The 24,371-nt window shown below is 37.5% G+C and overlaps 1 protein-coding gene across 4 annotated transcripts in view; it reads left to right on the forward strand.

The window, feature by feature from the left end:
- The first annotated feature begins 356 nt into the window (after positions 1–356).
- Positions 357–24,371, forward strand: part of CUL3 (cullin 3) — a 75,638-nt gene continuing 51,623 nt past the window's right edge. Inside the window, exons 1-3 of one of the 4 annotated variants that reach the window (XM_084780110.1) lie at positions 363–491; positions 18,564–18,761; positions 19,845–19,940. In XM_084780110.1, coding sequence (XP_084636236.1) covers positions 426–491; positions 18,564–18,761; positions 19,845–19,940 — 360 coding nt within the window. In that variant the 5' untranslated portion in view covers positions 363–425. Of the gene's footprint in view, positions 492–18,563; positions 18,762–19,813; positions 19,941–24,371 lie in introns of those variants that run through there. The other 3 variants (XM_084780113.1, XM_084780111.1, XM_084780112.1) reach the window with 3 other exon arrangements.

Genomic DNA, 24,371 nt, shown 5'->3' on the forward strand with positions numbered 1-24,371 from the left:
TCTCTCCACTCTCCGCTCTCCTCCCTCCCTCCTCCCCCCTCCACCCTCTGGGCCGGATCTCGTCTCGCTGAGGCGGAGGAGGAGAAGGAGGAGGAGGAGGACGTTCGGCCTGCGCAGTGAGATGTTTGTCCGTCGCCGCCGCCGCCGCCATCGCGGAGGAGCGCGATAAAGAGAGCCGAGCCCCGCGCGAGGGGAAGCCCGTGGTGCCGCCGCGCCAGCGCAGCCCCCGGTCGAGCCCGAGCCGCCTCCCCCGCTGCCGCGGCCGCCTAGGGGCCGGCCCGCCGCCCAGCCCAGCCCGGGGGCCGCGCCGCCGCCCCCCGCCGAGCCCCGCGGCCGCCCTCCCGCCTTCAATGTGACACCGGCGCCTCGGAGTGCGAGCCGCAGCCGCCTTCGCCGCCGCCGCCGCCGGGGAGGGGCCGAGCACCATGTCGAATCTGAGCAAAGGCACGGGCAGCCGGAAGGACACCAAGATGCGGATCCGGGCCTTTCCGGTGAGTCGGTCTTCGGCGCCCGGGACCCGGGAGCCGCGGCCCGGAGCCGCACGCGAGGCCGGGGCTGAACTCCTCCAACAGGCCGCAGCCGGCCTCCCCTCCCCCACGGCCGCCGGTGGCGGGGCGCGAGCCTTCCCGGCAACGGGGCGGCGCGGGCCGGCGCGGCCACCTCCCGGGCCGTTCCCCGCGCCCGGGCCGCCCCGGGCCTCCTTCGCGCCCGCCTCTGTGTCGCGGCCCGGAGGGGATGCGCGCTGCCGCCGCCGCCGCCGCCGCACCCCTCGCGTGGGGCGTGTGTGTAACTTTTAGCGTGTGGTTTCCAGAAGGACCCTGCTTAGCTTTTTACGGTGGTGGGGAGGACAGCCTGCCTCAGCCCCCTCCTCAGTCAGGAGCGGTCTTGCCATCCGCCCGCCGCACTCACTGACAGAAATGCCACGAGATGCCCAGCGGCAAAACACTACTAGCACCGGGCATAGTATTTATAGCATCTTTGATCCTGAAAGCCTCCCCAGCACTTTGCCCACTCGTGGTCAGAATCGTCCCTCCGCTTCTTGGAGGGTCAGCCACAGAGCGAACTGGACTCTTACTTTTCCATTTCTTAGCCAAGGAGGTCCCCCAAGAAGAGTCGCCGCTCAGACTTGTTCTACCTTGTACGTTTTTTAAGCGACAGCGAAGGTTTTCTCATCAGAAACTTTTTCTCTTGGCGTTAACGTTGAGTCATAGGCTTACGGTGTTTTGTAGATGGTGTTTTGGATGTCATGCCTCGATCAGATAGCCAGTGTCAGGCAATTAAAATGTCCTGTTGTAACAGAGGAACAGGACATACTTGCTCATGTCGCTACAGAAACAGGTAGAAGTCAAATAGACAGACCTGCAGTGGAGCAGATTTTTTAAAGTAAAAGCAGGGAACGGTGTTGTTTTTCCCTTCTAATGCTCGAGAGCATTCTGACGTGTGGGAGGAAAAGGGGGCTTTGTCATCACTTTTTAAACAGGCTTTTCCTGAAGTACCCTTTGTAGTGAGGAAAGGAAAGACCACAGTATTACTGTCCCGAGTTGAGTAACTTTACCCTGGTGAACTTGAGGGCCTCTGAATTCTTAGTGTCAGGAAAGTATACAGCTGATGCAGAGTTGTGAATTTGTGAGGAACATATTGTCAGTGTCTAGGTACTTGCACTTACATATTTACTTATGTAAATAAACAGCCTCTATGAAAACGTACAATATAGTCAAGAGACTGAGTATTTTTATATTAATTGCGTTATGAATGGTTTTTCTAAATAAATAAGAGATTACACCAGAAAGTGAGAAACGCTGGGAAAACAACACCAATAAAGTTAAATATGTTTTCCTTTGTAATTGGACAATTAATGAGGTTTATGAATTTGAGTAATTTCCCTACTGAATCAACCATCCAAGTGATTGTCAAATCGGACCCCCCCCCCCCTTTTTAAGCAGAATTCAGAACTAGTTGGTTTTTTCTTCTTCTTCTTCTTCTTCTTCTTCTTCTTCTTCTTCTTCTTCTTCTTCTTCTTCTTCTTCTTCTTCTTCTTCTTCTTCTTCTTTTAAATCAGTGACTCTGGTATTCTAGGAAATGTTTGCTCTTGGTGCTCCTGTTTCCTGACGTCTTTGTTGTTTGGTAAAATGTGAAAGAGATTATATTTGACCAGTAAATATTTTTCAGGTAACTTGTTGTTCCTCTATCCGTCTTTGCAACTCTCTTGACCTCTAGATTTCTCTACTTGATGTGTTTTCCTCTCCCATCACTTCATTGGTCCAAGATACACTGAGTACTGTCTGCAGACACTATTCATTTCTACAGCTTTAGGGTCTTTCAGTAGATGTGGAAAGGCAAAGATCTGTGTTTTTTGGAGCTAGTATTAGGGATTAGAAGCAGGAGAGAATTTTATCCCATTACCTGAATAGTGTGTGACAGGCAAATACATAGTACTGGAACTGAATTTTTTTTCTAGTTCATAAGTAAATAATTTTAGGTAGTTCCATTGAAAATGAGCAGCTATTGTTGAGGATGGGTAATGCTCCCAAGATCTTTCATTGAGTTCTGGAAAGGGAGTCCTTAGATTATCAGAATTCATTTCATTCAGATTAGGGGTCTTGTTTATAACTACAGCCCACATGGACTGCTAGTCAAAAGTTGTAAATAAGCCCTGTGTGGTGGTGTATACCTGTAATCCCAGCACTTGGGAGGCAGAGGCATACGAATCTCCCAGTTCCAAGGCCAGTCTGCTCTACAAATGGAATCCAGGACAGCCAAGGCTCATGGAGAAACCCTGTCTTGAAAAAAGCAAAACCAAAACAAAACAAGTTGTAAATAAAAAGTATTTTACACACAAAAAAAGCCATTTATGCTTGCACAGACATGTATTCCTACAACTGGTGTATATTACACCGTGTGGATGTGTAATTAGCTATAACTCAGGGTTAATCGAAAGTTTCAGTTGCTCATTTCAGGTTCTTTTACAAAATTGATGTGTAAAAGGAATGAAATAAGTGGTCTCACTGTACAATAGTGGAAAGTTAACTTACAGAATATTTCATATGTAAGCAATAGTACTTTTGATATGGTTTTACCAAATAAATCAGGTTCTCTTATATTTTTAGTGGATATTTTAAGTTTATTTTCACATTATTCAGCAGAGTAAAGTTGTACTATAGTAGCTTAATGCGCAATTTAAGTTTTTTTATGCTCCCCCAGTTTAAGTAAACCCAGGTAATTCTGTATTTTTAGCTGTTGACAGAAAAAAAGTTTCAATTTTTACACTTTCATTTTTTTATATAGACTACATTTTATTTTACATCTTTTTGTTGGTAATTTTTTAAAAAGATTTTAAAATAAATACTGTGTGTGTCAATTTGTGCATGTCCCTGCAGAGAGAGGGCAGAGGAGTCAGATACCCTGGAGCTGGAATTACAGGCCACGTGGGGTTCCCATTCCAACGCTGGGAACCAGAGTTCTGGTCCTCTGCAAGAGCACTGAGCATGTTTAACCACTCAGCCCCTGTAGATAATATTTTTGTAAAAAATTGTTGACAAAATATCAGCTGGGGCTACAGAACTATTATTATTAAGAAGGAAGATTATGTATGGATTTGGGCTAATTAATTCCTCTGGAAGAGATTCTTTCTGTTACCATGTGTCTTAACTCCTGTGTTGTCAGTTGGGTTAGCTTTTCTCTGAAAACCATTCCTCTCTGTATTGTCTAGAATTTTGTTCATATGGGCTTTAACAGGCGTGGTTGGAATTGGAGCTGTGATTCTTGAATGAAAATGCTGTCCTTAGAAGATTTAGGGCACACTATGAAAGTTAACTTCTACAAAGTGACCTGTCTCGTAAAACTGCTACCATGGGTCCTGGATGTAATTTGAGTTAATAGTTTATGAAGCTTGCTAAATCATAACAGGGACAGCTGTGGATGTTATCTGCTCCATGATTGTAGGTGAATTTCACCTATGTAACATGGTCAGAGACTGATGCCCACAGTGCGACTGCCAGTAGTGTTAAGCTCATTTATGACATACATTAGAGTGTAAAGAGATAAGGACTTGGGTGTAGTTAATGTCTTTTTCTTTTATTTTAGCTCAGTAGCATTTGCCAGATTTAAGGGACATCTTTGATCTTCACATTAGGTTTATTTCCTAGAGCAGGCACTTGCAACAGAGAACTGAGCTAAATAACAGTTTTAATCACACAAAGGCAGGAATTAACTGTAAATCATTCTCTTATTTTTTTTTTTACAGAGAAATTATGAAGGAAGGTATTTCAAAATGCTGCTTAACTTAGTCTTGCACTTCCTACTTAATAGTTTTGCAACAGTGTTTATAGTTAGCAAGTAGTGCCTCCTTGTTTTAGATTTGCGGAGAAAATAAAAAGCATAATATATTAATTTTCATCTTTAAAAAATAATTGTGTGCATATGAATGTTTGGCCTGCTTGTATGTTTGCATTGTGTGTGCGTGCATGCGTGTACCTGTTGGCCTTGGAGGTCAGTAGAGAGGGTCATATCCAATGACACTGGAGTTGGAGACAGTTGCTAGCCACCACATGGCTTCTGGGAACTGAACCCTGAGTCATCTGCAGTAGTAGCAAGTGCACTTTACCATTGAGCCATCTCTCCAGCTTCTTTGTTTTTTAATTTTATGTGTATGCTTGTGCCCATAAGTGCAGGTGCCCATGGAGGCAGGAAGAGGGTATTGGATCCCCTGGAGTTGGAGTTATGGGAAGTTGAGAACTGATGACTTGGTTATTGGGAACCAAACTGGGATCTTCTGCAAGAGCAGTGCACATTTGGTTTAGTCAGCTCTCCTGTTCTAGGTTACAGTGCTGTTTTAGGTATAGCAGTTCAGAAGTCTCTGGAAAATTGTATTTACTTGTGGAATATGTGTGTGGTGTAGGCGTGTGTGGCTTTTTTGGTTTTGTTCTGTTTTTTGTTTTTGTTTTGTTTTGGTATGTTTGAGGAGGCAGAGGACTTTGGATGTTCTTATCTGTCCCTACCATATTCCCTTGTGATGTGTTCTCTCACTGAACTTGAAGATGGGCTGGCAGCCAGCAAGTCCCAGGGATCCTCCTGTCTCCACCCTTCCATAGAGCTGAGGTTACAGGTATTCATTCACACAAGTTTGCTCAGCTTTGCACTTGGGTCTGCAGATCCTTATGCAAGCATTTTTCTTCACTGAGCCACTGTCCATCCACATGAATTTTAAAGCCTATTTGCACAGTATATGCTATAATGTGGAAATTTGGCCTTCCACGTATAGTACATTAATTATGAAGTTCAATCATTCATATACAATAGTCATTTGTTTGAAGATCATCCATTCATTAAATGTAGCGTAGTGGTAGTAGTGGACAGAGTTATTGTGCCCAGTTCAGGAAGAGTATAGAATTATGACTAGAAATAATGTCACTTTTCTTTGTATTATAAATATGGGGAACAATGTATTTTTTGTTACTCTCAGGATTCTCAGAAACATCTTTGGTATTAAAATAAGTTAATAAAGTAATAAGTTATTGTTTGCCTGTTACAAAATAAGCTCCAAAGTATTATTACTAAGAATCAGAGATAAAATATGATTTGTAATACTAGATGTATTATGCTTTGACAATTTAGTAGATTTTCTAATCATGAAAGTGATATATGCTAGTGATAGAAAACATGATAAATATCCAAGCTTACAACTTCAATAATACTACCACTTAGAAATAAAAAATATTAACATTTTGATATTTCTTTTTAATGTTTCATATCATGGTGTGTTTATATAGTTTAGTTGAGTTTTATTTTGTAAATTGCCTTTTTGTGGTTTGGTTTCTTTTTGTGGTATTAGGGAGTTTGATCCCAGAGCCACACATATGGTAGGCAGGCACTGTTAACACTGGACTCTTACATCTACAACCCTGTAGTCCTTTTCCTTTAAAAAAAAAAAAGAGTTTACTTTTATTATTATTTTATTATTTCATGTATATGTGTTTTGCTTGCATGTGCACTTTTAAAAAAATTATGTGTGCTTGTTGCCCGAGGAAATGGGTGCTGGGAATCGAATCCTGGGTCTTTCACAAGTGCCCTTAACCACTGAGGGTCCAGACTCCTGTATTCCTTTTTAATGATGGCTTCTACAGTACATATAGTTAGATTTTTTGAAAATATTTTTAGTCACTGATACCTTATAATTTCCCACATTAGCTTAATCATTTGCCTCCTGTAAGGTATTTTGATTTCTTCTAGGAAGTCTGTTTTCTCTGTTGTACAGAATGTAGCTTGGACTCTGCATAGTACTTGTATGATTCTAGATTTACTGAGCTAAATAGAGTTTAAATATCTTATATAATGGTTGTCCAACAATATAGAAATATAGCTGAAACTTGTTGAATGCTTTCCATGTACTGGGCAGTCTAAACTTAATCTTGAAGCTCTCTACCAATGGTTCTCAACCTGTCTGTGGTGGTCACAGTGCCTTGGGGGGCGGTCACCTAAGACCCTCTGCAAATTGGATGTTTACATTAAGATTTGTAACAGCAAAAGTACAGTTACAAAGGAGTAATTAAAATAATTTTATAGTTGGGGGTCACCACAACAAGAGGAACTGTTTAAAAGGATAGCAACATTAGGAAGGCTGGGAACCACGGGTCTATACTACCTTAGTGTTACCTGTTTCGTAGATGGGGGCTTGGGAATTTAATTTGCTTGAGGTTTGTCTGTAAACATCAGAACCACGGTATTTATAATTGGTTCTGGGGGAATGTGACTAGGAAGTATATACCTTAAGGTTGTTTGACTTTGAGTCTTGGTCAGACACTTAAATGGTTTTGTTTTTGTCTTTTGTTTTCCACTATTAGTAAGGATAACTGGGTAGATCCTGGGGAACTTTTAGCTTTTCAGTATTCATATGTGTTAGGTATGTGGCTAAAAAATAGACCGAGAAAATAGCAGTTATAAAGTGTGGGCTCTTTACGGCCAGAGTTTGAACAGCAGGTCCACTTCTTTGTAATTTCACTGCCTCCTAAATTAGCTTCAATTTTCTCTAGAAAATGAGAATATTAAAAGGATATGCTTTGCCAGCTTGTTGTGAGATAAAGTAAAAAACTCAGAATACACCTAGCACACTGTTAACTATAATTATGTCAGAGTCATGATTTTGCCAAAATGTATTAATACTGTGATTTGTTTTGGGTATATTGAAATTAGTGATGTAACCTTCCTCCCTATTTTATTCAAGTTCTAGCTTAGCGTTTTTGAAAGCCTGCAGGACCAATTTTTGAGCCACCCAATAGAGCGGTCTAAAAAATATAAGGTTGGTACCTCTGGGGTTCTGTCCAGGAATGGCACTTGTTCTTGGGGTATGGCTTCAAGAGAGACTTTCCAGTCATTCTCACACAAATATATAAACACTCATTTGCCATGTGTATACACCCTAACAATACATTAAAATATTCATCTAAAGCATTGACGTTGTTAACTTGTGGGCCCTGATCCTTTGGGGGAATAGGAGTCGCATATCAAATATTTACATGACTACTTTTTGTTGTTTGTTTTAATTATTATTTCCCATCTCCTCCCTTTTTTTGGTATCATTCCTCATTTAGATTGTGGGTTTTGCCCAGTGCTTATACCAGACAGCCTTTTGAACTAGAGTATTTAGCACTCAGTATGCATGATTGATTAAGTGAAAAACAGTAGGAATTGATTATTTTAGGGCAAATGGTGGCTTGAAATGTTTTGAGTCTATAACTGAAGTAGTAGATCATTGATGGTCTTGGGTTACTTTTCTTAGAAGGGTAATCTCCTTAGTGTCTAGAACAGAAATTACTTGAAAGTAAATAGTATGATGGGTTACCATGTTCAGCATTAGGTTAGATTCATCGTTTGGAGGTGTAATCTTGAACCAGGTATTTTCTGTATCTTAGCTGAACTCCACACTACACCAGAGCAACTGTGCTGGGACACACTTGAATGTCCTCTCCCTCAGCCCGCTTCACTGTGCAGTCTGATCCACTGCTTTCGTTGTATGTTAACAGACTATGCTCTCTCCTCATGATTTTCTTGTTTTCTCACCTTCTGAAACATGGCTTAGCTCTGAGGATATAGGCTTATCTTAAATTCAAGTTCCTATTTTTCTCACACTCTTGGGTCTAGAATGCTGTTTACTGCTACAGCCATCATCTTTTTTGTCTCAGACTTTTAAGAACTATTTTCCTTTCTGACCAACTTTTTACTCATGCACACTCAGCTTTTGAGACTCTTTCATAGACATAAATTATCTCTAGTTCAAGTCTTTTATCCATTACACATCAGAATATTTATTTGTTTAATTTAAAATGCTTATGTACTCCTGAAGTATTAGTAAACCATCTTGGATGATGCCACCTATTTGCTTTCATTGCTCAAGTTTTCTAGGCTGTGGTATACTAAAGAAAATTAAAAGATAGTGGACGCTAATTTAGCTAGACATTCGGTGACTTGAAGCATGTGTGTGTACCATGCTGGTAAGCTCCTCACCTTTCCTGCTCAGTATTCAAAACAGGTTTAAATAATTTATTTATTTTTGGTCTATGTGCATTGGTGTTTGGTCTATTAAGAATTCTTTTACCTCCCCTCAAGAAATCTAACAGTTGTTTCTCCACAAACACACTAGAAAAACCTGTGTCAGGAGATGAAAGTTCTTCAGCAATCTCTGAATTTATGTTCTTGAACATGACTGAGAAGAAATTGTTGTTGTTTGGTTTTTTTGTTTCTTAAGACAGAATTTCTCTATGTAACAGCCCCAGCTGTCCTGGGCTCCCTTTGCAGACCAGGCTGGCCTTGAACACAGAGATCCGCCTGCCTCTGCCTCTCAAGGGCTGGGATTAAAGGCGTGTGTCACCATGGCCTGAGAGAAACATCATTTTTTTATTCTTCATTACCAATTTCATCTTGTTATCGTAACCAAGACTCTTGGTAGAATGGTCTATATCTCTTTATTTAGGAGCTTTTAGAGGAACCATCAAGTCTTTTTGTAGTGATTTTCATCAGTCTAGTTATAATAGTACACAACACAGAGTAGACACTATTCAGTAAATGAAGTAATACAATCAATATTCTTTAGTCATTTCTTCATATTTAATATGGCACAGCTAAGGACAGTTTTTTCACAGAAAATTATTAGTTAATGAGATAGTATAGTATAAAAGTTAGCTTCTAATAGTGGTGTAACTGGGAGATTTAAAAGAATTGCTAAAGCTAAAATTTTCATTTTAAAATGCTTAAGTCTTTTCTGTAGGGTAGTCACATTCAGACACAGATTGCAGGGAACTAGAGGGGTTTGAGATAGAAGGGGCATTTTCAGAATTGTCCTCTGGTCTTTTAGAGCTGGTTCCATATTGCCATTGATACAGGATTCTGTAATAGATTTCACTTAAAAAGGTTAACCGTTGCCTTAATATCACTAATTACCAGCTTACTTGACAGCGCCCTAATTGCCTAACTGGGTAATAATAGGAAATTGAGAACTAGCCCTATAGTCTAAACTACTGCATAGCTTATGTTTCTAAAGCCAACCAAAACTGAAGTAATTAAGTAAAACTTGTTGATTTGACTTGCTACATTTAAGACTTGGACCTATCTTGCTCTTTAACTGGGAAATGCTATGGCTGAGCAAGTAAACAAAAACTTCAAAGGGAGAATGGACCTTCTTTGGAAAACACAAGATTAACTTTTAGTGAACCTTTAGCCTCTGATACTGATACATTCTCTCCAAGTAATAATAAACACTGTTTTCCTCTTTATGTTCAGTTACTTTTCCATCTCCAATAAAGATGAGTCACTTCATAAGATTAGTAAACAGCTAAATGTTGAACACCTGTTTTATTCTGGATATTTTAAAAATTTTTTGACTGATCCCAAATCCTGAAAACAAATTTTAGTTGAGATATTTTACTCCTGTTTTAAATCTAGTTGGAGTTCTGAGAGACCAACTAAAATATATGTAGTATTACATGCACACATAGGAAAGAGTCGAGCCAGGATTCATATCCAAGTGTTTGACTCAAAAAAACAGTGGTATTGTGATTTGTAGAAGTGTTGAGTCACGTTCATAGGTACCCTAGCATGTGTGCATGCAGCCCATGGAGTACAGGTTGATCCTATGAATGCTGTGTATACTAGATTACATACTTACGTTATTTTTTTTTTTTTAGATTCTGGAATAATGTACTTTTTTTTATTAGAAATATGTTGGAAAACTAATTCTAAGGTTGTTGAATTTACTGGCTGGTGACAGATTCAGGAGGCCTGGAGCTTATACAGTATATATGGCACAGTACAGTGTATCTGAAGTATATACTTAGGAAAACTGGATTCCTTGAAGTTAATATGTCTAAGTACTTCTAAAAAAGATTTAGCGTATACTTAAGTTGTAATAAACAGCAAAATGAGAATAAAGCACAAGGATTGGAGTCAGTCAATATTTCCCTTGGTATATGTAAGTGAAGCATGAAGTGTAGTTTTTAAATGAATTAAATTAGTCAAATTTAACTGTATTCTCCTTCTCCTTCTCTTCCCCCACCCCACTCACTTGTGTTTGTGGGTTCAAGCAAACAAGTGCATGTTTGTGTGCTTTCTTCTGCAGTCCTGAGGTCCAAGTTGGCTTCAGTCTTTTTTCCACTTACTATTTCTGAGACAGGCTGTCTTGGTTAGAGTTACTATTGCTGTGATGAAACACCATCACCAGAGCAATTTGTGGAGGAAAGGGTTTATTTGGTTTACACTTTCATGTCACTGTTATAATCAACGGAAGTCAGGACAAAAGCTCAAACAGCAGAGCAGGAACCTGGAAGCCGGAGCTGATGTAGAAGCCATGGAAAGGTTGTTCCTCATGGCTTATTCATCCTGCTTTCTTACAGAACCCCAAACCCAGGCCTCCTCCATCAGTCACTAATTAATAAAATCCTCCACGGGATTGCCTACAGCCCAATCATACCTCTATCTTTGTCTTCCTAGCACTGGGGTTATAGGTATGCACCACCATGCACAGCCTTTTACATGGTTGCTGGGGATCCAGACTCATGGCCTCATGCATTTTCTGGACTGAGCCGTCTCCCCAGCTCCTAATTTTAAGAATCTAGGTAGAATTGTCTCAGTAACTAAAACAACATACCATAGACTGGACAACTTATAAAGAACATATATTTATTTTTTCATACTTCTGGATGCTGGAAAGTCCATGATCATGGTTTTCTTAAGTTCAGATGTTGCAGGCTGTTCATTGTTCCCAAGATGACACTTTGATGCCACATACTCCAGAGGAGAGGAATACTGTTTCCTCTTTTGGCAGAAGCAGAGGGCCAAGGTGGGTTACCTCTCTTCATTAAGCCTTTTGGGAAGGTTACCTAATTCTACTCATGAGGGAACCACCCCTATAACCTACATCCTCTAAGCCTGGGTTCTTAGTATTGGTAATTAAAAGCTTTGGCGCAGACACAGATACGCAAGCCATAACAAGGACTTTAGGGAACATTGGTTATCAATTTTACAGATGAGAAATTTCATTGAGGACTAGATAAGGTGATTTCACCCAGGAACTTGCACCTTACTTGAACAACTACTAACACCTGGTTTTTAGTTCAAAACTTGTTTCTGTGGACCAGACTAAAATAAATGTGTAGCCATAGTAATTCATTGTTAACACTGGACTTCTTAATTGAAAAAATCTCATTATGGTACAGTCGGAGGATACCTGGGGTTCGTTCATTGCTCTTAATAGTTTTGTGGTCTTTAAGCTACCTAGTCTGTTTTCTATTTTGTAAAATAAAGAGAGAGATTTTTACTTAGCGTTTACCTTAGGCACATTCTAGCTCTTTAAAAAATTACAGTGAAAGGGGGTTGCTTTATATATAAATCTGGGAAGTAATGCCTATGTGCTTTGGAATTCCTGAAACATTTTGTCTTACACAGCAGACATTATTTAACATTTCAGAATTCAGTTTTTCTTAAAAATGAGATGCTGTATTCCACTGATGATGGCTCAGTTCTCATGAAACAGTGTGGAAGTTAGCTAAGTTCTGGCATGCTTTGTTTGTGAACTGACCATTTTAGGTAAGGTTAAGAAGATTCCACAGTGTATCTTTGTAATAAATGTATGTGTGGGGTCTTTAACTGTCATAACTTATTACAATTAGTGCATTCAAAGACCAAGCATTACACCACCATATTTGTATTTCCTCTCTCCCTTTGGCTTATGTATAATTGACTCTCCAATGTAGCTACAATTCGGTAATATCTTATAGTTAGAGGTTTTATTTGGAAAAGCTGTTTTATTTGTTTTTTTTTTTAATTCTTTTTCTCCTTTATTAATTTATTCTTGTTACATCTCAATGGTTTTATTTGTTTTTTAAAAAGTGATTTCAGCTAAAGGAAAAAACGATAATGTCACTGTTATTAAAACAACTAATTTTAGATTATGGAAATAATAGATTTTAGTCATGCATTCAATGCATTTTTCTCTAAAAACTACTTTGAGATTCTGTCTTTTTTGCATCAACAATGAAAACAGCACCACTGGTAAGATACTGGCCAGCTCTGTGCTTCAGGAGGAAGAGAGTCTAGTCACCTAAGACCTCGTACATCTCTACTTAGTTTACTTGTAGTCCCTAAACTACGAATAGCAGCAGCTATTTGTATAACATTTATATTGCATTGATATTATAAATAATACAGAAATGACGTAAAAGTACCTGGGAAGATAATGTACTTTCTCAAATTTTGGTATCCCCAGGGTTCTTGGAACCATTTTTCAACAGATTCTAAGCATGAATATACTTGGCTCTTACTATGGACATACTGGATTGTGAAATGTTTCTCATATATAAAAATTGTTCAGGATATAATTGAAATAAATTATTAATATTTGTAAGTCAGATCTGTTAACCAAATGGGCTTCAGTAGACTAATATGGAAACTTAATCTTCTGTTTTTGAAAAGTAAGTTCCAAATTTTCAACATGTCCAATGTAATGATACCTGAGCATCCTCTTGTGTTGAAGATTGAAATACTGGGCATAATTGAACCTCCTGTGGATTTGACATTTTTTATTACAGATGTAGCCGTCCTGTAAGATATTAGAGGCAAGTTGGGTATAAATAATCTTATTTTGTGCTTTGGTGGAATTGTTTCATGCTGCTGTGCTTTATTGATAATACTTTTTTCCCCTTTCAGTCTTTTTTCTTCCTCATGTCATAGTTATTAAGGTGTTTTTGTTGTTTTAGTTTTTGCATGCCAGCACATTTTTATTTCTAAATGGACTCCGCTTAAAAGAATAAAGTATTTAAGCCAATGTCAGTCATTTTATACTCAAAGTCACTAAGCAACACTCTCTTGTTCAGTAAAGGAAGAATCAAATTTACATTTATTAAGCAAATGCTATGTTCTGGGTGCTTTCATCAATGTTCTCAATTGTTATTCTGTACACTTTCTCCCATTTCTTCACCAAAAACAGATAAATGAAAGCAGAGTTTGTAAATTTAATAACTTATTTATTCAGTGCCTTTACTCTGTAGTTTGCCTCAGAACTTGGATCTTTGGCTCTGTTTTTGATTGTTAACATTATTTAAGTGGTCAGTGCGGGGAGGGGGGCTTGGGAGGGGTGTAAAGTGGTTATTGCTGATACCATGTCATTGGATCCTGTCATCAAGTAGCATCCTTTATAAATATTAGCTAATGTCACCTACTTATGCCATGTGCATATATGCATGTATGTCATAGGACATACGATAACAGTGGAAAAGAGACTGCCTTATTAGTCTGAGGTGTTTAAAATCCGAGAGCTGCATTAGTAATCAGTATGTCTGTTGGAGCTGGTAACAGTATAGATTCCTCAGAAAAATATACCAAGGAAGTCTCATTGAGAGTGAAGGTTACGATTAAACTCAAACATTTTTCTGTGATGTCTGTCTTTCTGCCTGCCTGCCTGCCTGCTTGCCTGCCTCGGTCGGTCGGTCGGTCGGTCTGTCTGTCTGTCTGTCTGTCTGTCTGTCTGTCTGTCTATCTATCTATCTGTCTATCTATCTATCTATCTTAGTTGTGTCAATTATGAATTGCTTGGAATTTCAAACTTTCACCCTTTTTGCCCACCCACCTTATTCCAAAATCTGGTAGAAGATTATTCACAAAACATTAAAATGTTGTTCTCTATACATAGTGAATGCAAAGAATACAGTTCTTTTCATCTTAATTTTAACTTGTTTAATGATGTAGTTCTACCCAAGCTTTTAATAACCGCAGCACCTTCAAGATATGTAATAGACATCCTTTCAAACTCAGGTCTTTGGAGGTTATGCCATTTGAAATAGTGCAGATGAACAGTTACAGCTTTTTAAAAGACAGTAGTTAGTTTTATTGATACTGCCTAATGAGGGAATTATAAACTAAAAATAATTATGTATCTTTTCTTTAAAGATTGTGATTTTTTTTCTTGTTGAGATAATTTTTTATAGCTTGACCTCCTTGAGGCAAGACACTGAATGTATTTATAATTGCATAGAGGACATTAAATTAAAGTGTGTGTATGTGTGTGATACATGTACCCCCCCCCCCAAAAAAAACCACCTTGGTTCTCAAAACTCCTGACTTACATGTAGTTACAACAAATTTAAGCATATAAGTGTTTGCAGTGAGACTGCTAAAGTTCTGCTAGAATAATTTAGATAGTTACAGTTTTGATTTTTGGTTTTTTTAAATGTGTATAGAATAGAACCTTGGGATTTTTTTCCCCCTCATCCTATGTAAAGTTTAGCCTGAATTCCTATGATTAAAGTTGAAGTGAGTATTGAGTGAGAGATCAAAGCTTATTGGTAAAAAATATTTTGTCAGTATTGATGTGCTTAATGCCAGGAATAAATCATGGAGGAATGTATATTGATAGCCTGTTGTATTTGTTTTGTTCCTAGACCTCTTTGCTTAGGGAAAGAAAGGTATAGCTTGTTGATCCTTTCCCAGATGGCTCAGTCAGTCCATTAGTTCATCCCAACTAACACTTAATAGTGAAAGCAGTGAGTAAGCAGATTTCTGGAGTCTTTTCTAGTGGGTAAGATAAATGAGTAAGTATGAAGATAGTTCCTGACAAGAGATTTTAGAACCCATTGTTTTGTCCCTTACTATTCTTTATTTCAGTTTGAAAAAGACACTTGAATATTTTAAAAATTTGATTGATTGCTGCAGAAAAACCATTTAATTTTTTCTGCTATCCTTCTGCCTAGTACTGGTTCACATTTTCAAAATGCAAAAGGTAAAATGACAGTCATTGGTTTATTACCACTGAAGTGACACTGGAGAAACACAAGTCCTTTAGGATTCCTGTGGTCAGGTGGAAGAAGTGGAACAAAATAATAGTTGATTTTAGAGGTTGGTAGACCCTAAGTGTTAGGGAAGAGGTGTAGACAAATGTTGAATTTTGTTGTGGCCGGGAGGAAAAATCAGAAGAGTGTAGTACCTGCCTGGGTTCAGATCATGTAAAGAGTCAGATTAAGAAAAGAGAGGGTAGAAAATAAAACACAGGCTAGGAAGGGGTGGAAGAGGTTCTGCAAAATATTACATGCAGTTTTGGGAAACTTCAGACTTTTTTGCAACCAATCTAGAATCTGAACCGTATGTGTGGATAGTATGTGTTGATATAGTCAGTCAGTGAGTGACTCACAGTCTGATTTACTCTACCATATGAAATGTAAGGTGAATCCAGTGCTTTGGATTTTGTAGTACTTGGTGATTTGGGGTAAACTTTGTAATTTCTTTGTGTTTATTTTTATTTGATTGTTAAATTTTTCTTAATCAATAAAAGTAACATGTTTGTCCTCTGCCCCCAGTCACTACTTTATTTATAACGCATGGGCATAGAAAATTCTACTTATGATACTGGCTTGTAAAACAACTCTTAAATATATAAATTTTAAAAATAGTTTGTCGTAATAGTGTGAGAGTGCTTAGGTGATATTAGAAATCATTTTAGTACTTTGTGCTATGTAGTGATGCCTTTGTGCTTGGTCTAGCTTATGTTGGATAGTAAAGAGCCTGAAAAGATCTTTTGACAGACATTTTGTGATATAGCTATTTTTAGAGTTAATAAGTTAAATATTTTTCTTTTTTTGTATGCTTACTATTTAATGTCATGAGATCTCTGTGTTATTACAGTGTTGACAGACAGCAATAGACTAAAACCTAATTATATATGAATAAAGTATTTGAAGCCATCATCTTCTGTATCTTTTTTTATTTGTATCTTTTTGTGTATGTGCCACACCTTTACATTTTACAGACATGCTATTTTGTCAGGCAGGATATCTGATTTAAAAAGTAATGTAGGTATAGAGGTAGATTCCCTTTAAGTGTCTAGTAGCTCTCAGATGTGAGAGGGATTTGGTGGATGGAAGGAAGGCACTGTATTAGTGCATCTCATTTTGTAGTTTACTCTAACAGGCTAGAATTGTTATACTGAGCTTCAGTTAACTGTTTAAGGATCCTTTGATTCAGTTGAGCTGCTATTTTACAGCTAGGGTAAGCAAAATAATTGTTTTCTATACATACTTTCTCACACTTTTTTGCATAAACATGACTTGGACTGAATTCCACTAACTCAGTAACTCTTACCCAGTTATGCCAGAATGGTGTTGACCATTGAGCAAGGACCTCCTTGCTCAAGTATTAGCAGAAAGATCACTCAGTCAGCAGCTACAAATACCTACTCTGTACCAAGTATTACTTAGGTGGCTATTTACTTTTTTTTCTACCTTCGTGAAGCTAACATTTAACTTAGAGACACCAGAAAAAGAAAAATAATAGGGGTAGATTTGGGGGTCCGTAGTGAGTGGAGCCTGCTATTGTCAATAGGATGGCCACTTAGCATTTCTTTGTCAGTTGACAGATTTGAGAGATTCAGATATGTCTGAGGGAGAAACATTCCAGACAGAAAAGGTAGGAAGCACAAAACCTAAAATGAGTTTATTTATTATGTATTCCAAAGAATTCCACATTGGGAAGTGGGTGTGGACAAAGGGAGAAGATGAAGTTGAGTAAGATCAGACAGATCTCTGTAGAAGAACTTTGCAAGCATTTGACTGTAACTCCAGGGAAAAGAAAAAGTCATCTGAGGGTTGTGAATAGATAATGACATGATTTGATTTATGTTTTCAGGAGCTCACTTTCTGGAGGCAGGCCAAGAATTGTGATGTAGCTGTTAGAACTATTTGAGAGATGATGGTTTTACCATGACTGCATTAATAGAACTAATGTGAAGGGGGTGTCCTCTGCTTGTGTTTTGAAGGTGGAGAACAAGATTTGTGTTTTGGGTTGGAATTGATGTGAGGGAATAGCTAAGGATGATTATAAGATGTTTGTCCTTAGCACCTGGAAGGAAGAAGTAGACATTTGTTCAGCTGGAAAAGACTGCAGGACAAGTGGAAAGTGGGGAAAAGATGAGAACGAGAAGTGTGAGATGCTTAGGCATTCAGGTGGGGAAATTGAGTAGGCAGCTAGGAATATCATTAGTGTGCAAAAGGCAGGGCCAGATGGGACATAGAACATTGGGGAGTAGCTTAAAGTTATAGAAATACATGAGGTCTCTAAAATGTGAATTTAGGATTAGAGATGGTGATTTAGAGCCAGAAGCAGACTGACAAATATGAACCAGTGAAATGGGAAGAAAAATAGATGGCTATATAGCACTTAGAAAGCAAGTGAAGTTTTTGTTGTAAACAATAGATTTAGTAAGCTTTCAAAATACTGCTGAATTGGAGCTTTGACCATTAGATTTATGAATGTAGAAGTTACTTGCGACTTTTTAGGAATTAGTTCCAGTGAAATAGGTGGATAAAAGATAAAATGGCAAAGTGAAACTTGAAGACAGTCAATGTAACTATTTCAATCACCTGCACTTTAATTATTTCACTGTAAATGGAAAGAAATTGTAATAAAAGGATTGTGAAGACTTGTTTTTAAGATGGAAAGGTATTAATTTTGGATGTAAATAGGAATGATTTCATAGAGAGGGAAAATCACTGATGGTGACAAAGGTGATTATCAAAAAAGATATTCTTCAGTAGGTGACTTGGCATGAAAGACTTTATTCTGCTTACATTTTATCTAGAATTGCAGGCTTTTTTTCTGTAGACCTGGGGTATGGGGCCTGACATCCTGTGTTTTTCTGATTCCTGTACTGTACTGTACTTGGAGTGTAAGATTTAACAGATAATATTGGCATATAGCCAAAAATGTTGGTGGATATGGTTGGTTAGGACAGTGTCTCACAGTTTTTATTTCTCAAGTACCTTGATAGAAGGGTTACATGACTTGTAGATACATAAATCATTGTGAGTTTAGAGAGTTTTAGTATGCTTATAGAGGAGGAGGTTTTAAAGGATTGAATAAGAATGTTTCTGTTTGCTCAAGCAACTTCTGATGTATCCCTGATTTTGCTAAAATAAAACAGTCAATATCCCTATAAATGATGCACGTTTGTAGTCATAGTCAAATTTTTATGATATGAACAAATGTAGAAATATTTTCAACCTTTTTTCCCTTCTCTCTCTTGGATATTGCAGATGACCATGGATGAAAAATATGTAAACAGCATTTGGGACCTTCTGAAAAATGCAATTCAAGAAATCCAGCGTAAGAATAACAGTGGTCTTAGTTTTGAGGAGCTCTATAGAAATGCATATACAATGGTTTTGCATAAACATGGAGAAAAGCTCTACACTGGACTAAGAGAAGTTGTTACTGAACATCTCATAAATAAGGTATCCAATTTAAAGGACTGTTGCTAATACAATTTTAACTATGGAGAAATCTTACATTGTTGTATTTTTACCAGAACATTCTATTCAAGGCTACAGGAAGCCTCTATTTAACATGTCACTGTAGTGTAAAACCTTACTGAAAACCTATAATTGGCTAAATCACAATTTATGATAGTTGAGATGAAGTTTGTGGTCTGTGATGAATTGCTTCATAATTAATGAAGCAAACATTTAAGTGACTTATAAATGCTTATTTATTAAATGCTAATTATAGATACATATTTTTCTTTAACCAGCCTTTTAAGCTTTCTCTTCTGTGTATTTGAAAACTATATTATTATTTTAAAGTATTCTCTTAAGATTTTTTACTAGTTAAAATAGACTACTCAGTTTAGTTAAGTTTTGTGGCAAATATGAAATCTTTAAAGAATTTCATTTATGAAATATCCTTACTATAATGTCTTGCTTGTCAAAATGATTGCCAAATATAATATGACATATCATACATTCATTGATACTTTTTAGGTAATATTCATTTCTTGAATATTTTTTGGGGAAAAGTCAGAAATGTTTTATGAATAGTAAAATGATCTTATATTTTTAACCTATATATTTTGCTACCTTTTTTTTTGCAAATCATTGTATCACTAATTTTTATTTATTGTAATTGTTATTGAACTATTAGAGAAGAAGGTTTACATTTCATTTACCTTAAATTATTTGGTTTCATTTCTCTTATGAATATGGAAGTTCTCTTATATATACAAAGTGGTACGAAGAAAACTAGACACTTTAATAATGATAGTGTAGTCCCATGCTACCATTACATTCAGCTTCACTGGTTGTTCTTTATAGCAGTGATGTCTCTGGTGTAATTTTTTTTCTGATCTATGATCCAATCCAGGATCACATACTAAGTTCCTCAGACTTCGTCTGTCTGCGCATTGGCATTTTTGAAGGCTGTAGGTCAGTTGATTTATAGATTGTCCCTCAGTTTTTGGTTTGTCTGATTGTTTCCTCATGACTAGTTTCAGGTTGTGCATTTTTGGCAGGAATAATACATAAGTGATGTTGTGTCCTCAGTGCATCACATCAGGAGGCACATGCTGTCAGTTTATTCCATTATTGGTGATGTTAACTTTGATCACTTGGTGTCCGCCAGATTTCTTCACTGTAAAGGTACCATTTTTCCCTTTGTAATTCCTAAGTAATCTGTTCAGTGATATTTTGATACTGTATGAATGTCCTATTCCTGTAGAAACTTCCATGTGGTGGTTTCAGCATTCATTGATGGTTCTTTGATGAGTCATCACTGTAGGGCTGCAAAATAGCAGCTTTCTGTTCCTGTCTGTCTTCTGGAATGTCTTTCTCTGGAAGGTGGAGTGGAGAGATTACATGAGCTAGGTAGTTTAGTATTTCATGACATTAAGAAAATTATGTTCATTGTGCAGTCAACTTTTTGTTAACTACCCCTACTTGCTTGCTTTCCAATTAATGAAAAATGCAACAGATGCACAGAAATAGAGTATACTATCCCTTCCTGGGGTTGTTTTTACTGTCATGTGAGAGATGATACACTTTTAGTAATAATGTGAAACCCTGTGCATTAAGTGGCAAATGTAGGTGATAGTAGTTTACGGATTATGTGTGGGAAAAATTACCCTGAGCTTTAAGATTTCATGAGAAAGGAAGAATTTAGTAACCAAAATTTTAAAGAAAAGATTAGGAGATGTATCTGAACACTGTGGGAGGCACTCGAGTATAGTAAATAGTATATAGTTTTTAAGAGAACAACTCTTAGGGGAAACGGGGATGTTGGAAAGTGTGATAATTATAGGATTATTTATTATTATATGGCAAAGAACATGGGAAAAAATTAAGGAAATCTGAATGCATCTCTAAGGAATTGAATTAAAAAGTGGAAGGATTTAAGAGGTACAAGTTGGTGACAGTATAACAGTATTTGGAGATTACTAATACAAGAAAGAGATATTAGATGTAGAATTGGGAGAGTCTTTATTAGAACCTGAAGAAAGCCTTGAAAGACCTGAATAAAAATACTAGAAATGAGTGAATGGAAATAAGACAGGCAAAATTAGTTTGCTAGGAAAATTGTGGTACACCCAGTAGGAGTACAGTGAAACAGAATAGAGAATAATTTGTAGCAAGTAAAGAGGGGCGGTTAGTTTTATTTTAGTTTTGTTTTCTGTTTGCTTTTGACAGTTTTTAATCATTGGAAAATACCTTAGAAGTCATTTTACCTGTGAGTCATAAGATCTTAAATACAAGTACATATTTGTAGATACACTTGCAAACTCAGAACTAGATGTGGATATTTGTATTTGGTAGTGTGTCCCGAGCAGTAAGCATTATATTCAGAGAGTGAAATGACCAGAGTCAGGGGATGAGTGTTGAGCAGGAAATTTACAGGTAGTTGCTGTAAATAAGGAAGATTCAAGAGGTTAGACATTAAAGGAAAGAGCAGAGTGGAGTGTTTGCCTAAAGCTACTGAATAGTGGACGATTGGAATACTGGAGTTTTTGTATGTGGGATCAAGAATCATGGAGAGATCTAAGAAAGTTGTGTTCACATTTGTCAGGGAATAATGATGATAATACTGATCATAACTTTCTTTTGTATTTACTATGTGTTAGACCTTCCCCTAGTAGGTGGGCTTTCAGGTTAGTTGAATATAAGAATTAAATAATGTCTTTTGAAAACAAGAGAAGAGGGCCTGGAGAGATGGCTCAGGGGTTAAGAGCATTGGCTGTTTTTCCGAAGGACCTAGGTTCAGTTCCCAGCATTCACATGGCAACTTATAACTGTTTTAACTCTGGTTCCAGGGGATCTGGCACCCCTCACACATGTAAGCAGGAAGAATACCAATGTGCATAAAATTTAAAAATAAATAGATCATCTTTGCCAGACACACTGGCATGTGCCTGTAATCCCAGCACCTGGGGAGGCAGAGGCAAGTGCCTCTCTGTGAGTTCAAGGCTAGCCTGGTCTAAAAAGCAAGTCCAGGACAGAGAAATCCTTTCTCCAGAGGGAGAGTGGGCAGGGGAAGAGAAGAAAATATAAGAAGATACTTGATGTGGTCCTTGTGGAGACTACACTAAAGAGTTGGTGAAGGATTTTACTAGGAGTTGGTTAGAAGGTGTAATTTGGTAGTATTACTATTATTTTAAACAATGCTTTGTAACTTGGGCGTAGGCTCAGAAAAAAATCTACAGACATGTGTTGGTGAAAATTGGCTCATGGAAGAAGTAAGGAGATGAGAAGTGAGGTCAGTGTTTAAGTGAATAATATTTGGAATCTGAAATGTGATTTAAGTACATAATAAAGTCATAAGAATAATAGTGCCATGAAAAGTGTTAAAAGAGTTTAGGTTTATGTAGTCCCATAACTGTTGTCTCATATTGGGTTGCCACCACAAATATTACAGCCCAGATGACTTGAACAACAGTTCTTCACAGCTCTAGATGCTATATAGTCCAAGAGCAAGATAGCCATAGATTGGTTTCCTGAGGAGAGCTGTTGGCCTGGTTTGAGCATAGCTTCTTCCTTTCTATTTCTTCATATGGCAGAGACAGATTATGATTCATGTACAAGAGGGCCCTACCCTCAGTATGTTCTTAACGCTCATTCAAGTTGATTATTCTAAAACTTAAAGTATACACAATAAATTCTGATTTTCTTGTGCATAATCTCTAATATGTCTCTAGCACCTGAAATGCTGTTTTTATTTCCCCCAACACATGTAACAAGCTGTTTTAAATGAGGAGGTATACTGCTCTGCACATCTGTTTCAGATGAATTAGATTTGAATCCCTGCTAGTATCTGTGCTTTCTTTCAATTTTGTCTTTTCTATTTATATTCATTTTTATTCTTACGGGAAAAAAGGTAATAGCAGCAAACAGTGTTACTATATGAACAGGCCACTACCAAGGAGAACTAAGAGGCAAGTATACAGTAGCTCAGAATGCTTGTCTCTGGATATGGGAAATATCAGCTGCTTCAGTGGATAAGTTTTTCAGCAATGTTAAGTATGATATAATAGTGTACATAAGTATATTCTGCATGGAAACCAGAATCACCTACCATTGCATTGCGTTTTCTTACTGCCTATAATTACCTGAACTATCTATATAATATATCAGTAAGATAAATAGGAAGGTAGACAGACAGACAGACAGACAGACAGACAGACAGACAGTGCCATTGTCTAACCAAAAGCTATCTTTTCAGATTGAGTATTTAAAAGGAAATTGAATTTTTACATGGATGTACTTTTTAGTGCTTCGGTTTTGAGATGAAAATAATGAACACTTTGATATGTTTTTTGCTAGAGCAGTACAGATAATGAAGGTAGATGAAGAGATGTTGTAGAGAAGACATAGGATAAAGTAGCTGATTTATTAGTCTAAGTAATTTCCCAAAATTGAAAAAAGGTTCAAATAATCCAAGTGCTATTTCCTGTTAGGAAACCAAGAAACCCCCCCCCCCCAATTAGTGAAATACTTGAGAACACAAAGCAGAACATGGGTATGAGGTCTTTGTGTCTTCCCATAAGAAAAATACTGTCTGATTTTAGTAAGCATGTAAACTTCAGTTTTCCACAGATTTGTTTTCTCACCTTTCAAAGAAAAGAAAGTATGGCTAAAAAAATTCTTGATACTTTCTATATTTAAGGAGTTTTACATACTAGTTTGTGAGTGCCTTAGAAGTATCTTTATAGCTTATTGTTACAGAATTCAGTATACTGTATATTTCTTAATTGCTAAGCTCTGAGTTGAGTGTTAGGAATATATTAGTAAACAGAGCATACCTGATCACTACTCATGGAGTAAGCATGCTTGGTTTTAAAAATACAGTAAAAGCACTATAGAGGAAAAATAATGAGAGTTAGGGCTAATTAGAAGAAGTGGTAATGTTTAGCCTGGGACTTAAGATGAGCCGACCCTCAAAAGAAGAGAGGGTTGAAGAGCACTCTGGGCGAAGAGAATGCTTCAGCATGTTTTTCTGTATAAAATCAGATGTATTTTTGTTTTTCTGAGCCTGTCTCTGTCATACTCCTTAGCTTTTCAGAAGCACAGAGCAGCAGTATACCATATATAGATGAATGTTTAGGATGGGAGTCCAGTGAAACTTGATTTTAAATAGGCAGTAAGACATCTTTTACCAGTTTCCAGAGTAAAGATACTGTTGAAATCTGCTGTGAATGGAGACGTGTAAGTGAATGGGAACAGTATAAGATGAAGAGTCAGTCAGGAGCCATCATGCCCGACCTTGAAGCTGTGGCAGAATGGCTTGGTTCTTAATTATATGCATGGTAGAAAGCCAGTTATGGTCTAAACAAGACGGTGACATGCTGTTGTATAGGTTATTAAAATCTTTCTTATACAACTGTTTGGAGAATTAAGAGGGCTTAAGAGTAAAGACTAGGCAGAAGTAATACATAAGTTGATTTATACCGGTGATGGTAATAATATACAGCAGTATAATAAGAATTACAGAGTGCAAAAAGTTGTCGGATACATGGCATCTCACATGTATGGTGTGATCTGCTGATGGTTGGATGTAAGGAATTTAGAAATGTTGAAAGGTAA

This window comes from Acomys minous, assembly GCF_964271855.1.
Source record: "Acomys minous genome assembly, chromosome: 4".
Lineage (NCBI taxonomy): Eukaryota > Metazoa > Chordata > Mammalia > Rodentia > Muridae > Acomys > Acomys minous.